At 53.2% G+C, this 21,696-nt stretch overlaps 2 protein-coding genes across 2 annotated transcripts in view; one reads left to right on the forward strand and one right to left on the reverse strand.

Annotated features, from left to right (window-relative positions):
* The window catches only part of LOC136640475 (major histocompatibility complex class I-related gene protein-like), a 218,346-nt gene that overhangs the window by 11,350 nt on the left and 185,300 nt on the right, over positions 1 to 21,696 (reverse strand). The gene's annotated exons all lie outside the window — the stretch shown is intronic.
* Positions 7,241 to 20,813, forward strand: LOC136641446 (major histocompatibility complex class I-related gene protein-like). Its single transcript, XM_066617239.1, has 6 exons — positions 7,241 to 7,736; positions 16,568 to 16,843; positions 17,056 to 17,331; positions 19,725 to 20,009; positions 20,543 to 20,623; positions 20,749 to 20,813. The coding sequence occupies exons 1-6, from the start codon at positions 7,241 to 7,243 to the stop codon at positions 20,811 to 20,813; spliced, it is 1,479 nt and encodes a 492-aa protein (XP_066473336.1).

Below are 21,696 nucleotides of genomic sequence, written 5' to 3' on the forward strand. Positions count from 1 at the left end.
GACCCATCTTGTCTGGTCAGTGTTTGGTGAGGAAGAGAGGGCGTGCTAGGAGAAGAAGGGTAAGTTATAGTGTCTGGGCCACACCCCCACATAGGTCATCTGAAGGGGACAGGTAAAGTGTAGGGTCAGTGGGCTATGGCTTAACCCTTTCAATGGACAGTATCCTGCCACCTGTGGAAGCAGACGGAGTTGTACCAACTCCAACACCTTTTCCATTTCCACTATGTCCTTTTTGAGATTTGGCAACCAGAACTGGACACAATACTCCAGGTGTGGCCTTACCATAGATTTGTACAACGGCATTATAATATTAGCCGTTCTGTTCTCAATACCCTTCCTAATGATCCCAAGCATAGAATTGGCCTTCTTCACTGCCCCGCACATGGGGTCGACACTTTCATCAACCTGTCCACCACCACCCCAAGATCTCTCTCCTGATCTGTCACAGACAGCTCAGAACCCAGCAGTCTATATCTAAAGTTTTGATTTTTTGCCCCAATGTGCATGACTTTACACTTACTGACATTGAAGCGCATCTGCCATTTTGCTGCCCATTCTGCCAGTCTGGAGAGATCCTTCTGGAGCTCCTCACAATCACTTCTGGTCTTCACCACTCAGAAAAGTTTGGTGTCGTCTGCAGACTTAGCCACCTCACTGCTCACCCCTGTCTCCAGGTCATTTATGAAGAGGTTGAAGAGCACTGGTCCTAGGACAGATCCTTGGGGCACTCTGCTTTTCACTTCTCTCCATTGTGAAAATTGCCCATTGACACCCACTCTCTGTTTCCTGGTCTTCAACCAGGTCTCAGTCCAGAAGAGGACCTGCCCTCTAATTCCCTGACTGTGGAGCTTTTTCAGTAGCCTTTGGTGAGGGACCATGTCGAACACCTTATGAAAGTCCAGATATATAATGTTCATGGGTTCTCCCAAATCTACATGCCTGTTGACCTTTTCAAAGAATTCTATAAGGTTCGTGAGGCAAGACTTACCTCTGAAGCCATGCTGACTCTCCCTCAGCAAGGCCTGTTCGTCTATGTGTTTTGAGATCCTATCTTTGATGAGGCATTCCACCATCTTACCCGGTATGGATGTTAGGCTTACCGGCCTATAGTTTCCCAGGTCCCCCCTCTTTCCCTTTTTAAAGATAGGCGTGACATTTGCTATCCTCCAATCTTCTGGCACCATGGCCATTTTAACATAACATAAGAACATAAGAACAGCCCCACTGGATCAGGCCATAGGCCCATCTAGTCCAGTTTCCTGTATCTCACAGCGGCCCACCAAATGCCCCAGGGAGCACACCAGATAACAAGAGACCTCATCCTGGTGCCCTCCCTTGCATCTGGCATTCTGACATAACCCATTTCTAAAATCAGGAGGTTGCACATGCACATCATGGCTTGTAACCCGTAATGGATTTATCCTCCAGAAACTTGTCCAATCCCCTTTTAAAGGCGTCTAGGATAGACGCCAGCACCACATCCTGCGGCAAGGAGTTCCACAGACTGACCACACCTTGAGTAAAGAAATATTTTCTTTTGTCTGTCCTAACCCGCCCAACACTCAATTTTAGTGGATGTCCCCTGGTTCTGGTATTATGTGAGAGTGTAAAGAGCATCTCCCTATCCACTCTGTCCATCCCCTGCATAATTTTGTATGTCTCAATCATGTCCCCCCTCAGGCGTCTCTTTTCTAGGCTGAAGAGGCCCAAACGCCGTAGCCTTTCCTCATAAGGAAGGTGCCCCAGCCCCGTAATCATCTTAGTCGCTCTCTTTTGCACCTTTTCCATTTCCACTATATCTTTTTTGAGATGTGGTGACCAGAACTGGACACAATACTCCAGGTGTGGCCTTACCATAGATTTGTACAACAGCATTATAATATTAACAGTTTTGTTCTCAATACCCTTCCTAATGATCCCAAGCATAGAATTGGCCTTCTTCACTGCTGCCGCACATTGGGTTGACACTTTCATTGACCTGTCCACCACCACACCAAGATCTCTCTCCTGATCTGTCACAGACAGCTCAGAACCCATCAGCCTATACCTAAAGTTTTGATTTTTTGCCCCAATGTGCATGACTTTACACTTACTGACATTGAAGCGCATCTGCCATTTTGCTGCCCATTCTGCCAGTCTGGAGAGATCCTTCTGGAGCTCCTCACAATCACTTCTGGTCTTCACCACTCGGAAATGTTTGGTGTCGTCTGCAGACTTAGCCACCTCACTGCTCACCCCTGTCTCCAGGTCATTTATGAAGAGGTTGAAAAGCACCGGTCCCAGGACAGATCCTTGGGGCACTCTGCTTTTCACCTCTCTCCATTGTGAAAATTGCCCATTGACACCCACTCTCTGCTTCCTGGCCTCCAACCAGTTCTCAATCCATGAGAGGACCTGTCCTCTAATTCCCTGACTGTGGAGTTTTTTCAGCAGCCTTTGGTGAGAGACCATGTCAAACTCCTTCTGAAAGTCCAGATATATAATGTCCATGGGTTCTCCCGCATCCACATGCCTGTTGACCTTTTCAAAGAATTCTATAAGGTTCGTGAGGCAAGACTTACCTCTGAAGCCATGCTGACTCTCCCTCAGCAAGGCCTGTTCGTCTATGTGTTTTGAGATCCTATCTTTGATGAGGCATTCCACCATCTTACCCGGTATGGATGTTAGGCTGACCGGCCTATAGTTTCCCAGGTCCCCCCTCTTTCCCTTTTTAAAGATAGGCGTGACATTTGCTATCCTCCAATCTTCTGGCACTGTGGCCGTTTTGAGGGACAAGTTGCATACCTTAGTCAAGAGATCTGCAACTTCATTCTTCAATTCCTTAATAACCCTTGGGTGTATGCCATCAGGGCCTGGTGACTTATTGATCTTTAATTTATCAATGAGGTCTGAAACATCTTCTCTTTTAACCTCTATCTGACTTAACTCCTCGGTTAGGAGGGGCTGTTCGGGCAGTGGTATCTGCCCGAGGTCTTCTGCCGTGAAGAGAGATGCAAAGAACTCATTTAATTTCTCTGCCATCTCTAAGTCTCCTTTTATCTCCCCTTTCCCTCCCTCACCATCCAGAGGGCCAACTGCTTCTCTGGCAGGTTTCCTGCTTCTAACATATTTGAAGAAGTTTTTATTATTCCCCTTAATGTTGCTGGCCATGCGTTCCTCATAGTCTCGCTTGGCCTCCAGTATCACCTTCTTACATTTCTTTTGCCAAAGTTTATGTTTTGCCAAAAGTTTATCTTTTGCCAAAGTTTATATTTTGAGGGACAAGTTGCATATTTTAGTCAAGAGATCAGCAACTTCATTCTTCAATTCCTTAATAACTCTTGGGTGGATGCCATCAGGGCCCGGTGACTTATTGATCTTTAAATTATCAATGAGGTCTGAAACATCTTCTCTTGAACCAAAAGTGGAAGTGGGACTGAGAAGCAGAACAGGCAGGCTGGTGAGAAATGTGTGGTCTGGCTGGACAGTCACAGAGACAGCTTGGCCAAAAAGGAACCAGGAACTGGCAGTGCCCAGCGGGGGAGGCTGTGAGGAGGAACACAGAAAGCACACCACACATCAAGGGGACGTTTGCAGGCTGGTTTGGAAAGGAAACCACAAGCAGGGCAGGCCCATCCTTGAGGCCAACTGAAGCCATCGCCTCAGGCAGCAGATCAGGGGGGCCCCCACCTTTGTCTGCCCACCTGCCTCCACTGCTGTCCTTCTCCTTCCACTCCCTGGACTGGAAAAGGAAGGAGACAGAGAAGAGAAAGAACTCATGTGGAGGGGAGGGGAGGGGAGGGGGCTGCTGAGCCAGAACATTGGCAAGCAGAAGGGGTAGAGGCAGGCACTTCAGTGGGCAAGGGGGGCAGCCTCAGGCAACAGGAAGGCATGGGCTGGCCCCAGAGCAAGTAAAGCAAAATTAACTCCCTAACACAGGAGAGACCATCTGCGGGGGGGTGGGGTGTTCAAGGCCATCAGGGGGTGGCGGAACTGCGGGGCTCTTGGATGCCAAGACAAAGGGGGGTCTGGCCTCTGATTTCCCAGGAGGAGTCCTGGTTCTGTCTGTCACAGATGCCTGTTTCAGGGGCACAGAAGGGTGTGCCAGGCGCTGAGCAGAGGAGTCTGCGGGAAATGGATTCAGAGGGAAAGAGGCTGAACCTGCAAAGACACGCTTGAGAGACGTACCAGTTGCAGTGGGGGGACCTGTGACCCAGACCCCCTGCCTTCCTAACAGTGGCACTGCCCCCCAGCACTGGCATTCCTGGAGGGGGCAAAACACTGGTGGAAAGCGGCCCCACCTCTTCCCTTTTGCAGTGGCAAAACTTACTGGAATGCCAGTGCTCCCCACAGACAGTCAGAGTGGGCGAGAGGAGCCAACCTCAGCCCCTTCCTTGGCCTGCAGCCTGGCAAGTGGGGGTCACCTTGAGTGGGGGGGGGGAGCTGGGGGTGAGACGGGCCGGGATGGAGCAGCAGGAAAGGAAGACCCGGCCTGGAGCCACAACAAACTCGGACAAGGACCTGGACGCCATGGGGTCCCTGCTCTGCCTGCAGGAGCTGCGCTGGCGAAGGAGGGAGGGAAAGGGCTCTGCCCCGGAGCACTTCCATACCTGCAGGTCGCGGAAGAAGGACTTGCAGCGGGCGGAGGCTCTGCTCCGGGTGTGACCTCTGAATTCCCCCTTTACCACCAGGCTGTGGGGTGGGCACAGCGCCCCTCCCTCCTGCCCAGGGACTCCACTGGCTGCCCACCCGCCCTCCTGCCTCCCTCCCCTGCAGGGACTCACTCACCGGAGCAGCCCCCCAGCAGCGGAAGGGCAGCCGCCCCCAGGAGCCAGGCGCACCAGCCCGCCAGCCCCATCCCTCCTGGCGCCGGATCGCAACCACCAGCCTCCCTCCCCGTCCAGGCTGGGCTGAGCGGTAAAGGAGAGTCCGGCGAGAAGCGCTCCACCAATGAGGAGCGGGTGCGTCCGTTGCGTCACCGGTTGCTGGGCAGACCTGGAAAGGGCCGGGCAGCTGGACTCCTAACCCGAAGAAAGAAAGCTTGGTCTCGGCTGATCCGAGGCTTCCCCCCTCTGACTCACTCCTTCTAATGGGGCGGGGCGGGGCGGGGCGGGCTGCCCACTGCGGCTGGAGCTGGTCCTGGGGATCCCCCCACCCCCAAGGTCCCTGTCCCGGGACATTGACGAGGCGCGCAGATAGGAGTCCTGCGACATGTACGCTCCGCTCTGGCTGGGGAGCCTCCAGACCCCACCAGACCCCACCACGCCTTTGGCACTCCGGGCGGAGGCAGGGCACAGCGCCGCCCTCCCCACCCGGGCACTCGCCGGCCGCCCACCTGCCCCCCTCCCCTGCACATGGAGCCCCTGCAGGGACTCACCGGAGCAGCCCCCCAGCAGCAGGAGGGCAGCTGCCCCCAGGAGCCAGGCGCGCCCCATCTGGTTCGGGAGCCCTCCAACGCCCCGTAGCTGCAGCCTCCCGCGCTTCACTCCCCGTCCAGGACGGGCTAAGGGGGGTCCACCAATAAGGAAACCGTGCGGGGGGCCATCATCTGTGGACGGGGATTCTCGAGGACGGGGCGGGCGGAGATGCTGCGCTACAGACGGGGAAAGGCCTGGGGCTGGGGGGTCGGGTCGCGGGCGGCGCCAGGGCTCGTCTGTACGAAGGCTGGCATAGAAAGTGCGCCTGGAGAGAGCAACCGAAGGGACTCACGGCAGACCAGCGGGGGGGGGGGGGGAAGCACTAAGTTTTGCAGGCGCCTGAACGCTCCGTGCCTGCAGCCCCCCCCCTTGGTGAGCCTTCTCCCTCCACCCAGAATGGCTCTGAAGGGGAGGGGCCGCTGGCATCGTGTGTTCAGGCGCCTGCAAAACTTAGTGCTTTGCGCCCTCTCCAGCTACGCCACCGGGGCAAATCCTGAACTTTTTTTTAAATTAAATGTTGGGAGGGGGATTGAGGAGGTCTTTAGTTGCAGTTATTGTAGGTCTTCTGCAGCTTGCTGTCACTCCTCATCTGCAGAGAGGGCCCTCCTCACTGTCCTGGGCCTGGACGTGCACCCCCTGGGAAAGACAGCTGTCCTCGGATCTTTCAACCCCTCACTCCTGACGTGGCCAGGTGGGGACTGTCACCACCAGCTCCCCTCAGCTTCTGGTGCCATTTGGATGGGAACTGAAGGGGACAGGAAGAGGCTGGCAGACCCAGGTGTCGAGACCAGGTGGCAGACCTCTGAGACCCACAGCCCAGGGGAAGAGGAGCCCCCTCCCCCTGGAACTGCCACCCACAGCTGCGCTTTGATATTTCCGTTGGGTCTACCACAGATCTGAAGACCCGCAAACACCTGGGCTGAGGGGAAACGGCTGCCTTCTCCACCCCCCACAGTCCCTCCTGCCCCTCAGAGGAAGAGGCAGGAGGGAGGCCCTTTCAGGTGTGCCCTCTTCTTCCTGGTGGGGATTGTTGGAAATGGTGCTTTCAAAACCTCCCTTCATCTTGCAGGAGGGAAGGCCTCTCGACAATGAGGCTTCCCCACTTCTTGCCCCTTTAGCAGGAACATCTTCCTCTCTGGGGCCTCTCCAGACAGGGAAATCCAGTCCAAGGAAGCTTTACTGACTCCATCATGGCAGACAGTTGCAGTATATTGCTGGCTGGGGCCGAACACACATTCACACAAACACACCCACTCTGGCCAACTCTCACCCTCCCACCCTTGGAGGCTGGGCTCAGTCTGGATGCAAGAAGCACACAGAGGCTGCAGAAGCCAAAGCGGCAGTAGAACCCCCTGCCCCCCTTCAGTCCCTGGGCCCCATCATTTCTCCCCTTGGCCCTTCACTTTTCTGTGGGCAAAAGAATGTCCTCAGGGCCTCCCTCTACTCTTGGCTTCCGGTCTGGGAAGCTTCACCTGGAATTTCCCACTCCTCCTCCCCGACATTTGGCTCTGGGTGTTCTCAAGACAGGCAGCAGCACCTCCTTATCCAAAGTTAGGAGAACAGCTGCATTTGTGCCCTTCTCTCTCTCTCCCCCCCCCCACCCTTGGTCTTGTGAGAACTGTCTGATCTCCTTCCAAACTGGTTACATCATGGGGTCCCGCCCCCTATTCAGGTTGTCCATGGAGGAACCAGGTCCTTTCCTTGTCTTTCAGTCCCTCCCACTCCCAGCCCTGAAAGTCAAAGAGGACCGTTCTTTCCCAGGGCAGACTCCACTGAGCCTGCTTCCTTCTTCCAGAGGGTTGCCTTATCCAGATAATTTCCAGGATGGACATTAACTGGACGTTATGAAGATGGCTAATACCCTCAGCTCGCAGAAGAGGCTCCCCTGCCCGCCCCCACACGCAGAGCTGCCCCCTTCGCCGGCCGAGGGATGCTGCTCCACCGGGCGCAGCCAGAGGCAGCAGGGGAGAGGCAGAGGGCAGCGGGACGAGGTCTCGCAAGCCCCGCAGCCTCCGCGGCCGAGAAGAGCCTCTCTTCTCCTCCCAGCCTCTCCGTCCTTCTGCCCCCCCCCCGCTGCCTCCGGGCGGGCGGAAGCGACGGACGATCCTCGACGGGGCGCGCGAGATCTCCCTGCAACAGCAGGGGGCGCCGCAGGGAGTTTTCCTATTGGCCGTTCGCTCCCCCGCCCCGCCCCTGCCCGGGACCCTTCTGGGCTCGTCTCCGCCGAGGCTGGCTGGCTGGCAGCGGGACGCGCGAGAGGCTCGGCGGAGATGGGCAGCGGGGCACGCTGGGTGGCCTGCCTGCTGCTGGGGGCGAGTCTTCTGCGGCGGGGCTGCTCCGGTGAGTCCCGTCGGGCGAGCAGGACTGGAGCGCTGACCGTCCCTGCCAGGCTTTTATTGGGAGGTGGGCGGGGGTCTCAGGGAAGGAAGAATCAGAGCTAGTCGCGAGCCCCGTTCGCGGAGGTGTGTTGGAGAACTCTGGTTGGTTTCTGCCAGTTAGCGGAGCTGATTCATGTTTTGACCCTTCAGCCTGTGCTGGGTCTGGAAGCCTCCTCAAGCACAGGTTTGCTTACGGCTGGGTTTCACTTTCCATTGGGCTCTAGGCATTTTTTGTTTTCTGGTTTTTTGCCAATAACTTTTGATAGAAAGGAGATAGTTCACTACCGATTTTTGAATTGCATTCTGCTGGAAATTCCGCATCCAACGGTAGATAACATGATGGTATTACTCCTAACCACCGCGATTTTAGCGCATCACCCTCCCAGTGTGCGTCACCCCCCTTGCATGTCACCCGGTGCGGCTCGCACCCCCCTAGCGATGCCACTTCCGCAATGTGGTGATGGATTGGGGTGTCAGTGCCCAATCCTACCCAACTTTCCAGTTCTGGTGCAGCTGCAGTGCAGCCCCTGGGCAAGGGAACAAACATTCCCTTACCTTGTGGAGGCCACTGTGATTACCCTCCCACCACAGAACGCAGTGCACAGCCCACTGGCAAAGCTACACCTGGGCTGGAAAACTGGAAAGGATTTAGCCCTTAATTCAGCTTAATGCCTGAGCTGGGCTGGAAAGCACAAACTAGAGGTTTCACCAAATGGATGCTGTAACCAGGAGTGCCCAGCAGGTGGGGCTGGGTTGTTGCTGAAAACTCTCATGCTGCAACCCACCCTGCTGCCTGCCCCAAATGCCTTTTAAATCTGGGAAGTTGCAGGCTGGCTGAAGGCACTGAGCTGACAAAGTGAAAGAAAAGTTCCTGAACACAATCTAGATTGATGGTCCCTGAATTGAGCTGCTTCCACTGTTCTGCTGTGCCACCCTGGAGCAAGTGAGCTGTAGGCAGTGTTAGAGGGGCCAAGGACAGTGATGGATGGGAGGTTTGGGTCAAGGTGGGTTTGCTTCAGTGGCTCTCTTTGCTCCTGGAGGCAGCTGCTTTTCTGTTGGGGGAGGTTGGTACAGTGTCTCTGGTGTCTCTTATGCCACAATGAATTTGTGTGGTGGGACCAGGTCCACATTCACTCTCCAGGCTCTTGCCTCTTACTAAGGAGCACACACAGGTTTAATCTGCACAACCAGGGCCCTGTATGTAGAGTGTGTCTGCAGATAGGCAGCATCACAAGTTCTGCTGAACACATGAAGGAGGTGGAAGGGAGGACATTGCAATGCATCAAGGAGGGCTGATGCACTCAGGGGTGAGGCTGTAACCAGATAACACAGTGAGCATATCAGCCAAGATGCACCTCCTTGACTGCCTATAAGTCTTTTGGCTCAGACCGCCTTCTAGTGGCCAAGCCCGTTGCAGTAGTCTAGCCTGGGCTGCAATCCTCTCTACACTTCCCTGGGAATGAACACAATGCCTGCCTAGCCACATGTAGGACTGCATTGCTAGTGACCTCTGACAGTTTGTTCCCCAAATCCTCCAGGCTCCTCTCTAGTAATCTGAGAAATCGCTCTTCCTGGGAGGGCACAAAACACGGCAGTTCTTGTTTTATAACCTCATTGCAATAGCAGTTGAGAATGAGCTGATGAATTACTCTGAATTACTCATAAATTACAACCAGTTTATTAATATTGACGCATCCTCGGCATCACCTGGCAGGACAAAGTTCCAAACAACACAGTCCTGGAACGTGCTGGAATCCCTAGCATGTATTCACTGCTGAAACAGAGACGCCTGCGTTGGCTTGGTCATGTCGTGAGAATGGATGATGGCCGGATCCCAAAGGATCTCCTCTATGGAGAACTCGTGCAAGGAAAGCGCCCTACAGGTAGACCACAGCTGCGATACAAGGACATCTGCAAGAGGGATCTGAAGGCCTTAGGGATGGACCTCAACAAGTGGGAAACCCTGGCCTCTGAGCGGCCCGCTTGGAGGCAGGCTGTGCAGCATGGCCTTTCCCAGTTTGAAGAGACACTTTGCCAACAGTCTGAGGCTAAGAGGCAAAGAAGGAAGGCCCATAGCCAGGGAGACAGACCAGGGACAGACTGCACTTGCTCCCGGTGTGGAAGGGATTGTCACTCCCGGATTGGCCTTTTCAGCCACACTAGACGCTGTGCCAGAACCACCTTTCAGAGCACGATACCATAGTCTTTCGAGACTGAAGGTTGCCAATACATAAATATTAAAAAAAAAACAACCCCCAAAAGAAAAGGAGCCAAATGGGGGAAGGGGCAGAGAGAGATGCAAGGAGGCAGCTGGTGGAAAATCCCTGCACTTGGCTGGATGGCTGCAGAGAGACTGCTTGACTGAATTGGCTGCAAAAACGTGATGCCCACCAGAGGGAGCCCTTGAGCTACTTAAGAGCAAAGAGAACAGCATTGATTCCCTGAATGTGCCTGGCTAGAAAGAAAGGCCCTCTTGCTAACTTAGGGGTGCTGGCTGCCTACATTCCCTGGGGATCAGGTGGGTTTCCCTTCCACAGAACAGCAGCTGGTTCCAACAGGAGACCTGGCAAGACGCCACCAGGCAGCCCCATGTTTAACCTTACAGAAAGAGGAGTTGAGGATGGTCATGGGGTCACCTGACTGGATACGCCATCCCACTCCTTTACCCAAATAGGTGGACTTGACTGCCCAGTTGGTGGGCACAGGCCAGTCTCAGAAGGAAGCTGGGCTTGGAGCAGTTGCCTTCTGCTGGTCTTGGACAGATCAGTCCACACACTTTTGCACACGTGGTTGCTTGGGAATGGCGCATCGCACAAAGAGCCTCAGAGGAGCTTCCAAAGGTCGTGGCTCCTGCGTCTGGGATGCCAGCAGCTGTAGCATCCCCGCGTTCTCTGGCATGCTTGAAATGCCCAAAGACAAGAGGGCAGAGGCTAAAAAATAGCAGAAATTCCAGCACATTCATCACGCTAATAATGTGGATTGGGGTGGAAAATGTTCTCCTGTTACATTTTTCTCTGGCTAAAATTTCCATTGTGAAAGGTACTAATTTTATGAAACTGAATGGTTGATTCCAACAAGTTCCGATGGGGCTTTTTTCCAGTGGGGTTCTCTCCATGGAGGGAAAGGGGGAGAGATGGAGAGAGTCACTACACCCAGCTTAAGGGAAGAGACTGAGATATGGTATATAAATACTGTTAATAATAATATGCAGAGGTGCTTTTGCCTTCTTGGGGGAACCAGCCATTGGTGGGAGAGCCTGCACAGGCGAGTCTGAGTCAGGTTTGGATCCATCTGACTGGGCTCTGACAAGGATTCAGCTGTTTCTGCAGAGTGACAGTGACCCTGGAGGTGCTTCCCTGTCCCCCTTGAGAAAGAGCAGAACTCTGAGGGAGGTGGAAGGCAATGAAGGCATCAGCAACAACTGTCCGTGTCTTCATTTTCTTTCCTACAGATCTCATGGAAGGGAGGGAGAGAACCATGTGATGGTGTCTTGACTTGGCCCTTTGACAAGGATTCCCATAAAAAGAACCTCTATGTGAAGTTTTGGATTTGTCTGAACAGAAGCCACAGAAAAGGGACTTCCTTGAGTGTTTTGCTCCTCTAGTATTTCAGCTCAATATTATGGCTGCTGACAAATTCTGCATCACCTGACATTGACCAGGGCTTCCTTTCCAGTTTGCCTGATCAATTGGAGAGAGAGAGGCCAGGTCAGATCACAGTCTGTTGAGGCACCTTCAGAACCTGTTCTGGAAGGATGCCCCAGACATGATGTTTCAGGTCACTGCTAATGTCCAGAGGAGGAAAGCACAGAGGAGAAGCTCTTTGACTGAGACTGTTGACCGGGGGGGGGGGGGCAGATAGAAATGCCTGGTGCAACTCTGACACTTTCAGACCTCTGCAAACCATCTCACTTGTGTTACCTTGATGTTGTCTGCACAACAACCCTGTAAGGGAGGGAAGTGTCATTTCCATATTGCAACTGAGGCTGAGAGGAAGCAGCATGGCAGAGGTGAGATTATTTTATTTCCTTATTCCCTTATTCCCTTAATATCCTACCCCTCCACTGAGGACAGAATGTGGTGATGGTGACTGGCCTGGATGCCTTTAAAAGGGGATTGGACAAGTTTCTGGAGGAAAAATCCATTACGGGTTACAAGCCACGATGTGCATGTGCAACCTCCTGATTCTAGAATCAGGCTATGTCAGACTGCCAGATGCAAGGGAGGGCACCAGGATGAGGTCTCTTCTTATCTGGTGTGCTCCCTGGGGCATTTGGTGGTCCGCTGTGAGATACAGGAAGCTGGACTAGATGGGCCTATGGCCTGATCCAGTGGGGCTGTTCTTATGTTCTTAAGGCAAAGGCAAACTGGAGCAGGTGAGGGCCAGACCAGATCTGACTTCAATAATTGCATTGTTTGGGCCAACTGATTTTGGTTTGTGTCCAGAAGGGGACTCCAACCCTTTGCCCCTTCCACAGTTCTGCTCCAGATCAAGGTTCCCTTGCTTGCTCTTTGCCCAGTCAGCACACTAGTGAGACATTAGACTGTGGATTTAGGGCACAATTTTATACTTACCATGAATCTACCACAGTTTTATATGTACTTGCCATGCTACCTTGGTTGGTGCTGATTGTCATAAAGCAAGAAGTCAACCTAGGCTGTGTAACAGGATAGGACCAGAGTGAGATATTGTAGACAGCCATTGCTTTGTAATGAGATTGCCTCTGGTGCACACAAGTCCTGAATCCATCACAGCAGCACCACAAGGAGGGAGCCAGCCTTGGATTCATGTGCAGTGATTTGGTCACAGATGCAAACTAGGATTTTGGGTACAGATTTTGGGTGATTCTGGTCAGGAAAGATGGGGGTTGAGTGAGGATCTCTGCCTGGAATCCAGAAGTTGAACCACTGCAAAGCATGTGACTGGGTGGGGGGAGCTCCACCACCAGGGATATGAAGAATATTTGGATTCCTCCAGTTCCTGCAAGCCTGTAAAAGAGGCTGCTGTAATATTCCGGGGAAATGGTGAAAGAAGCTGAGAAGTGGGCAGGTGGAGAAGCTTGTTTTGGTCTGCTGAAAATTCCAGGTCATGAAGTGAAAAAAAAGCTGGGAATGGGAAGCTGCTGACCTTTGAGAAATTAGTCTGATTAGAGAAGGAAAATGGGTGTGGGGCAGCATTTTCTCCAGGGGATGTTGCTTATTGTCTTAATGGTGCCTGGTGGATGTTGTCTGGATAGTTTTACTCTGAGTAGCTGTGATGCTGAGTGGATGTGGAGACAATGTACTTCCACAAGTGTCCATGCTGGCAGATCGAGGCCAGGCCACATCATACCTTCTTCTGCAGATGCCTTCTGGAAGTGTCACCGTTTTAAACAGGCACTTCCAGGGGAACTTTAGGGCCTTCCTGGTGTGGTCTGTGGAGGAGGTCTGGAGTTTTTTTGGGTTGTCCTGTGAAGAAAGGAAAAGGCAGCAAATAAAGACCTTAAACAGGTTTTGGAGGCGGAGCATCTCCTTGCGAAGACCGTGAGGGTCTGTGCCACTTGGCCTGTGTCTGGACACCGGTGCTGAGGGGTTCAGGTGCTGTGCAAGGTGGCTTCTTAGAGGCAATGGGTGGCTGCGGGACTGGGGGCAGAACTTCAGAGCATATTGCAGTGCAGCTACAACCGGAGCGGAGGAGGAGTGCATGGAAACCAGCAAGGGGCAGGCAGAAATGGGTTTAATCTCCCTCCCTGTGGATCTCCACAGCTGCATTTTGTCCAGAAAAAGAACAAGGGAAAAATCTGACCATAACAATGTAGAGTTGGCAGATGGAACAAGATTTTGTGGTAATCTGTGAGAATAGTTAACATCAACATACTCTACCTTTATTACTGTATACAGATCTATAGTATTGGCAACCTTCAGTCTCGAAAGACTATGGTATCGCACTCTGAAAGGTGGTTCTGGCACAGCGTCTAGTGTGGCTGAAAAGGCCAATCCGGGAGTGACAATCCCTTCCACACCGGGAGCAAGTGCAGTCTGTCCCTGGTCTGTCTCCCTGGCTATCTATATCTATACAGATCTATATATTTCTATTTATCTGTATCAAAAGCGGCAATCAAATAAAACTAGCAAAAACAAAGGTTGTCGATCTCTGCAAGTCTCATAAGTTCTAAGTAGATTTTTCACAACACTAAAGTTAAGTGTTTCATTAGATATGTAAGGCCTGGAGGCGTTGGGGGGGAATGTGTGTTGGAGTTGCTACAACTCCATCTGCTTCCACAGGTGGCAGGATACTGCCCTAAAAAGGGTTAAGGCCCAGTGTCCTTTGCAATTTACCTGTCCTTTGCATGACCTATGTGGGGGCATGGCCCCAGACCCTACATAACTCCCTTCCTCTCCAAGCTCTTTCTCTCTTCCTCAAGACCACTGACCAGAAAAGATCGCCACTCCCAACAGGGCTTTGCTGGTGACACCATCTTAACCACATGGCATGCAGGACGAGGCAGCCTCAGGGCCTTGTTATCTTTTAAGTTAGTGTACCTCTGATTCTCAAATCAGATGCTGTAACCTTACTTCCAATGAATTGTGAGTAAATGAATTCTCCTTTGAAACTTCAACCAGCCAATGTTGTTTGTGTTTCTACTCTGCTTCCCCCCTAAAGAGGAAACCAGTTTTAAAAAATTCCTCCAATAGGTTATGGGCCCAGGGACGATGCACTAAGGAACCCAGAGACCAGGTACCAAGAAACCTAGGTGGGTTGTGCATTGGGAAGCCCAGATACCTTGAAAGGATATTTTTTTGATTTTTGGGAACTCTCCCCACCCAATCTAGAAGGCTGAACTTGCTTGCTAAACAAACAATGGCAGAAGGAACAGACATAGGAGCCTTAGGCATCCAACCAATGGTCAGGCTGAACGCCAAAAGCTTCCAAAGCTGGCACTGTAGAATAAAGGCAGAAATACAAATGTATGGAGCCATGCCTGCTCTAAACAAAGAGCGCCCAACAAGCGGAGAAGCTGAAATGGAAAAATGGGATCAGGCAGATTGGAAGGCTAAGTGCCTCATTCTCAGATCCTTAACTGAGCTCCAGTTGCCCTATGAACAAGAGGCTAATATAGCAAAAGAAATGATAACGATCCTGACTGAAACCTATGCAAAGACAGGAGCGAAGGATCAGTTCAGATTGATTAATGATTTGTGTTGCTTCAGATTGGAAAGGAAAGAGGGCTGTGATGAATACTGTAGTAAATTGACTCAGCTCTTCAATGACTTAGTGCTCACCAACTTGGTTTTTTCGGAAGACCAAAAGGTGGCATTCCTCATAGGATGTCTTGATGAATCTGTTTTTGGTGGCTTTAAGTCAACAGTATTTGGAAGAGAGAGAAGAGAGTATAAAGGCATACTCTCAGAGCTGAGATCCTATTGCACACTCTTCAGGCAAGGGGACCTTGCAAGTGGATCAGATTACAGAGCAAATTTTAAGCCACACAAAAGACCCTTAAGGTGCCCTTCCTGGCAACAAAGAAGGCCATGCTCACCTTTGTGATTCAAAGCAGCCAGGCACAGAGAGGCACCTAAGCTCCACCCAAGGCAAAGGGAAGGGTCAGAGAGAGAAACAAAAGAAGGGGGTTGGCAATCCCACTCAAAGATCTAGGCGCAGCAGCTCAAACCAAAGTTTTAAAATGGGGGGGGGGGTTAATATTTTGAGGAAAAATTGAATAAAGCCTCAAGAACTGTTGCAGAAGCGCTTCTGTTCTACAGAGCTCATGTTGTCCCATCCTAAACTGCAGGTCTGGGAGGGGGGAAGAGGGAAAATTGCCCGGTGGCAGAGGGGCAAAGCCGCTCTCATATTGGGAGGAAATGGTGAAACAAGGTAAGAAGCGGAGAAGCTTGTTTTGGTCTGTGCAGAATTCCAGGCTATGAAGTGAAAGTGAAAGCTGGGAATGGGAAGCTGCTGACCTTTCAGAAATGAGTCTGATTAGAGCAGGAAAATGGGGGTGGGGCAGCATTTTCTCCAGGGGATGTTGCTTATTGTCTTGATGATGCGTGATGGGTGTTGTCTACTGTGAGTACCTGTGATGCTGAGTGTGTCCCTGCTGGCTGACTGAGGCGGGGCACATCTCACCCTCATCTAAATGCGCCTTTAAGAGGAGTTTAGAACTGGCAGTGCCTCTTCTGTCATCCGGAGCAGCTGCAGTGGAGGCGCATTTTTGGTTAGTCCTGGAATGAAAGGGAAAGGCAGCAAATAAAGAGCTTAAATGAGTGTTGTTGGTGGAGCGTCTCCTCGTCAAGACCGAGGATTCGTGCCAGTGAGCCTGTGTGTGGACACGGGGGGGGGGGGTGGCTTCTTAAGGGACGGTGGCTGGATGCAGCCTGTTTGTGCGTGAAAACCAGGAAGGTGCACGTGCGGGATCTGTGCCTGTCCCCGATGCTGGAGCCAGGTGTGCCACGTGGGGCTTTTAGTGGTGCAGCCTGTGGACACGCATGTCAGTGGGGAAGGGGGCGCAGTGGGGAAGGGGGCGCAGCACCCGCAGGCAGACCCGCTTTGCTGGTGTTCCTTGTGACGAGAGGGCTGCTTTTCCTCCTGCAGGAAGACCCTCTGCTGGGCCATCAGGGAATGGGCAGAATTCCAGCGCCTTTCGCGGAGAGTAGAAACAAGGCAGGGGAAGGGGGGAGCTCCGGGCGGCTGTGCAAGGAGCTTGCGCCCCCCCCCCCACGTAGAGGCTGCGTCCCGCCCTGCCCCCGCACTCGCCCTCCGCGACCGGGACGGAGCCCGCAGGCCGGCGAGCGCCCCTGACTGTCTCCCCCGCAGGCTCGGCGTCGCACTCGCTGCGCTACTTGTACACGGGGGTGTCGGAGCCCGGCCCGGGGCTGCCGCGCTTCGTGGGCGTGGGCTACGTGGACGGGGAGCAACTGCGGCACTACGACAGCGACACCAGGAGGGCGGTGCCTGCGGTGCCCTGGATAGAGCAGGCGGGCCGGGAGGACCCCCAGTACTGGGAGCGGCAGACGGACGTCTTGCGGGGCAACGAAGCGGTCTTCAGACTGGGCGTGCAGACCTTAATGGAGCGCTACAACCAGAGCGGAGGTGAGCGGGAGCAGTCAGAGGGGGGGGGAGCCGCGCCCTCTCTCCTCCCGCTTGGTCGGGCCGCGGGATGGCTGAGGCGCCCCGACTGCCCAGCTGCCGCGGCGGGGGGGGGAGGAGGCGCAAGAGTCCCTCGCCGGCGCGGGAGTCCGGGACCCGCGCCCTGTTCCGGGCACGACCGCCCGGGCTCTGACGCCCCTGCGCGTCCCTTGCAGGGCTCCACACCTGGCAGCTCACGTGCGGCTGTGAGCTGATCGAGGGCGCGCCCCGCGGAGGGAGAGTCCGGTACGCCTACGACGGGCGGGACTTCATCGCCTTGGACCCGAAGACGCTCACCTGGAAGGCGGCTGTCGTGCCCGCCCAGCTCACCAAGGCGAAGTGGGAGGCCGACCCGGTCAACCTCCAGTACTGGAAGGCCTACCTGGAGGAGGAGTGCCCGGAGTGGCTGCGGAAGTTCCTGCCCTACGGGGCGGAGGCGCTGCAGAGGAAAGGTGAGCGGGGGGAGGGGCGACGTGCTCTTCCAGGCCTCCCATCACAGCGCCTGAGCGCCCCCCCCTCCGCTCTCAGCCCGGCGGAGGGAGGGCACCAGTCCCGCCAGCATCCCCGGTGAAGCGGCCCCTGGAGCTGGGGTTTGCAGAGACCCCCTCAGCCCCCCCTTCTTCCAAGGCCCACCGTCTTCCTTCCAAAGGGGGAAGCCACTCAGGCCTGGCTGCAGACTGCGCTCCTCCTGCAACCCCCCCCCCCCAGACACAGGCAGGCCTGGAGAGAGGGGGGCGCACAGGGGGTAAAACAAACTGCACGGCAAAAACACTACTGGCCATGACATCTCTTCCAGTGGGTCCAACAGATTGTCATTCTGAAAAGGGGGTCCGTGTCCTAAAAGGTTTGAGAAGCAGGGAATAGAAGTGCTTTGAAAGTGGATTCAAGCTGTAGTGGAAACATCATCTTCATAAGCACCAACACGTAGTAGTACAATTCAAACCTTGGAACGTGAAACTCACACCTTCAGACCAGAACTACAAGGCTCCAGTAACAGGTCACCCAGTTCAGTTCACAGAATTCCAGGCCCAATAGTCAGCTCCACCCCTTCTCCTAGTTTACTGTGGGCGCAATCCTCACCCCTTATGTCAGTGCTTTCCAGCCAATGGGACGTGTGCTGCATCCTGCAGTTGGGTGTCACTCATGGAGGCCTCCTCAAAGTAGGGGAGTGTTTGTTCCCTTCCCTCAGAGCTGCATTGCCCTGATGTCAGTGCTGGAAAGCCCTGACATAAGGAGTGAGGATTGCGCCCTGTGTGTCTGAACACATGGCCTTGGATCAAATCTACATGTTTGAAGGTGAAATTAATGGCATGGAGTACAAATATAAGTCTTGAACACAGAAAAGAAGAAAGATGGGGGAAAGTCCAGAAAAGGTCAGGCAAATTGATTTCACTTGGGCTTTGTTCCTAAAGCATTAAATAGAAATAGGGGAGATGGTGAAAGCCTTTCTTGGATTCCTGCACACTATGAGAAGAAGAAAAAGCAACTGAGGAGGACTTTGCTGAAGCAGAAGAAAAGAAATGCAGTAGCAACACTTAAAATAGAGATGTCAGAGGGTGGGGGGGATGAGAGAAGAGGGGCCTTCCCCAAAGGCTTGTATGGAAGAATACAGTCTTCAGACAGCCTCGCTGAAGGCCAGTATTTAAGATGTTAGATGACATATTTGTTGTTGTTAGGAAGGGGGCAGTGCTCCATGCCCAAGAGAAAATCCCTTCTCCCTTCCTCTGGGAAGCTGCACCCGCTCTGCATAGTTCACGCACACACGTCTGTCTGTCTCTTCTTCCCCCAAGACTGGCAGCCAAAGGTCTCTCCCCCTTTCTTGAAATGGGGGTTCAGAGAGTTGAGGAGGGGGGAGTATTTCTGCAGTTGTCTCTACACATATTTTGCCCTGGAAGATTCACTCTCCTCCACCTTATCAAAATTCACATGCCTTTGCCCTGTGCCATGTCTGTTTCCCCTTCTGACAGGAAGCTCATTTAGAAGAAAGATCACAGTAAAAATCAGTATAAGGAGAGAGTACCTTGGAGCATGTGCAGAGTGCATCTGTAAGGGAACCATTTTTTTCCTTCTTTAAAAATGGCATCCAGTTGAAAGTACAGAAATCGCTGACCTCATCCCCTTCCTTTGGATGCTGGTCACTGACCCTGAAGTTTCCTCCGTTCTTGGAAACTACAGAGGAGAATTTGGGGTGGCCATTTGGACCTCCAAGAACTAGTCAAGGCAAGCAGGAGACTCGGGAATTCGTCCTCTTCACTCTGGGATGAATGTTCAGCTTCAGGAAAAGAAAAAGAACTGCAGGAAGGAGCAGAGAGGGCAGTGCTGGAAACATGAATAGCGACCATTCCAGGAGCCATCCCTGATGGACATACCCAGATGCTCGGGGACGATGCTCACTTCTTGCCAGAGCAGTGGTTCTTGCCCTGCGGTGAAGGTCCCTGAGCCAGCTGCAAAAGGCTTTTTGTGAGTGTCTGCATTTTTCTGGGAGGGGGCCAGTGCTTTCATCTTAAAGGTGTCTGTGACACAGAAAAGGTTGTACACACCCCGACCTCTGTTCAGCTGTGGTGGAGGTCCAGGGACAGTTGCCCCAAAGCCCTGGAGGAGATCCCAGGGAAGTCCCAGGTCTGCTGCTTCTTGCTTTGGAGCTTTTGTACCAAGTGCTGAGGGATGCTGTGGAGTCCCTTTCTTTGCAGATTTTAGTCTCTGGAGGATGCTGCATTTGTGGGGTGACTGCTTTTGGGGCAGGGGTGGATCAGAAGGTCCCTTCCTTCTGCTGAACTCCAGCATCCGTCCTGTGAGTCAGCCAAGGACCCCAGTCTTGACACTGGCATTGCCACTTTTTCCACAGAGCCCCCCATAGTAAAGGTGACACGTAAGGACAGCCAGCAGGGCTTGGAGACCCTCCTCTGCCGGGCCCACGGCTTCTACCCCAAGGAGATCGATGTCACCTGGAGGAAGGATGGGAAGGTCAGGCAGGAGGACGCGTTCCATGGGGTTGTCAGCCCCAACCCGGATGGAACTTACTACACCGGGCTGAGCATTGAGATTGATCCCAAGGAGAGGAGCCGCTACCGGTGCCATGTGGAACATGATGGGCTGCAGGACCCTCTGGATGTGGCCGTGAAGGAGTCTGGTGAGAGGCTGCAGGGGAGGGGGGCCTGGGGAGGGAGCTCTTTGTGGGATGGGGGTAGAGTGGGGGGCAGATTCTGGGAGGTGGGACTCGAAGGAGAAACGCATCAGCACCTCTCAGGGTGTATTTTGGGGCTCAGAGCTGCTGCTACACGCCTGTGCTGGAGGCTGGAAGGAGGCTGTGGCTGCTGGAAACAGAGGGCAGAGGAACCCTGGAGAGCAGGAGGCAGAAACTTCTGCTTTCATTGCTCTGAGTGGGTGACATGAGAGTGCCCCAAAATCAGACCCTTGTATGAGATCAGTGGAGACCTTTTTCGGTGGTTTTGCAGACTCCCTTGAAGGCCTGAGATGCTGAGCTCAAGTGGGTCTCCAGGGGATGGAATTGCCCTGGATCAGGGCCACCCCAGAGCGGGGCTGATCTCAGAGGTTTGCATGTGTCCCAGCCTCAGGGTCCCATCTCCAGTCGAAGGGTCTCGGGATCTCTGCAGAGCCCACTTCAGTCTGAGTCAATGTGTGTTCTTTCCATTTTCCCCTCAGTGCCTGTTTGGCTCATTGCTGTGGGAGTCATCCTGGGGGTCCTGGGGGTCCTGATTGTGGCTGGAGTCATCTTCTATGTCAGTAAGTAAATCCCCGGATGCCTCTGTTAGGCCACAGGTGTGCATCATTCGGGAGCAGATTTCAGATCCTGAGCCCCTCAGACTGGGAACTGTCTTCTCCTTCTGTGTTCTGGACCATGAATGCAGTTGGTGAGGAATACATGGAGGAGATACAGGCTGCTGAGGACGTGCTGGTGTCCCGGGTTCCCTGACAGCCCACTGCCAAAGACGATCATGTAGCCCAGCAGGTGTTCAGGTCACCTGGACTTGCAGCTGCCCAGCAGGCAGGAATTCTCAGAGTTGAGATCACAGAAAGATCATGGACATTTGATTGGTTATACCGGAAAACTCCCCCCCCCCATCCTTGTGGCCATTGGCTACAGCTCCCCATTACATCACCTCACCTCAGTTACCCCCAAAATGGGGGTGAAGGTGTGATAATTATACACTAGAAACAAAAAGCAGCACTCTGAGACTGCAATCCTAACCTGAGAGTAAGCCCCTTTGAACAAAATAGGACTTACTTCTGAGTAGACCTAGCTAGGATTGTGCCTTTTGTCTTATTATAGCAGCCAACATAGTAAGTACCCCCCCCCCAGGAGGCAGGAGGAAAAAGGGGGATGGCTGGAAAGGAATGGGTATTTTTACTTTTTAATCAATTTTTGGGGACAAAGCCTGACTGATCAAGAGTGTCTTTTTTCTTTTTTGAAGGGGGAAGGAAAGGTCCTTAGAAACCTCTGCCCACCCGCCCTGCGTCCCTGGATTCTGATCTCAGCAGTCTTCCAGCATCAGTCCAGGGAGAAGATGCAGGGGTAAAACTGAAGCCTAAGTGCTGAGGGAGAGTTACCTTAGGACTGGAGTCCTGCTTTGCTATCCTGACTTTTTTTTTTTTTATAAAAAGGAGTATTCCTTTCATAGAAGCAGCTGATGCAGAAGGCTTTTGGTCTGTCTGATATTGGGTGCCATTCATATGGAGCACGTTTTGTTGAAGCATTTGAAAAACTGCCCATAGTTGTGGTTCCCACAGCTCAAGAAGGATGTTGCAGAGGAGGCCTCTGTGAGTGACACCCAACTGCAGGATGCAGCACACGTCCC

The sequence above is a fragment of the Tiliqua scincoides genome, chromosome 2, assembly GCF_035046505.1.
Source record: "Tiliqua scincoides isolate rTilSci1 chromosome 2, rTilSci1.hap2, whole genome shotgun sequence".
In the NCBI taxonomy this organism is placed as follows: Eukaryota; Metazoa; Chordata; class Lepidosauria; order Squamata; family Scincidae; genus Tiliqua; species Tiliqua scincoides.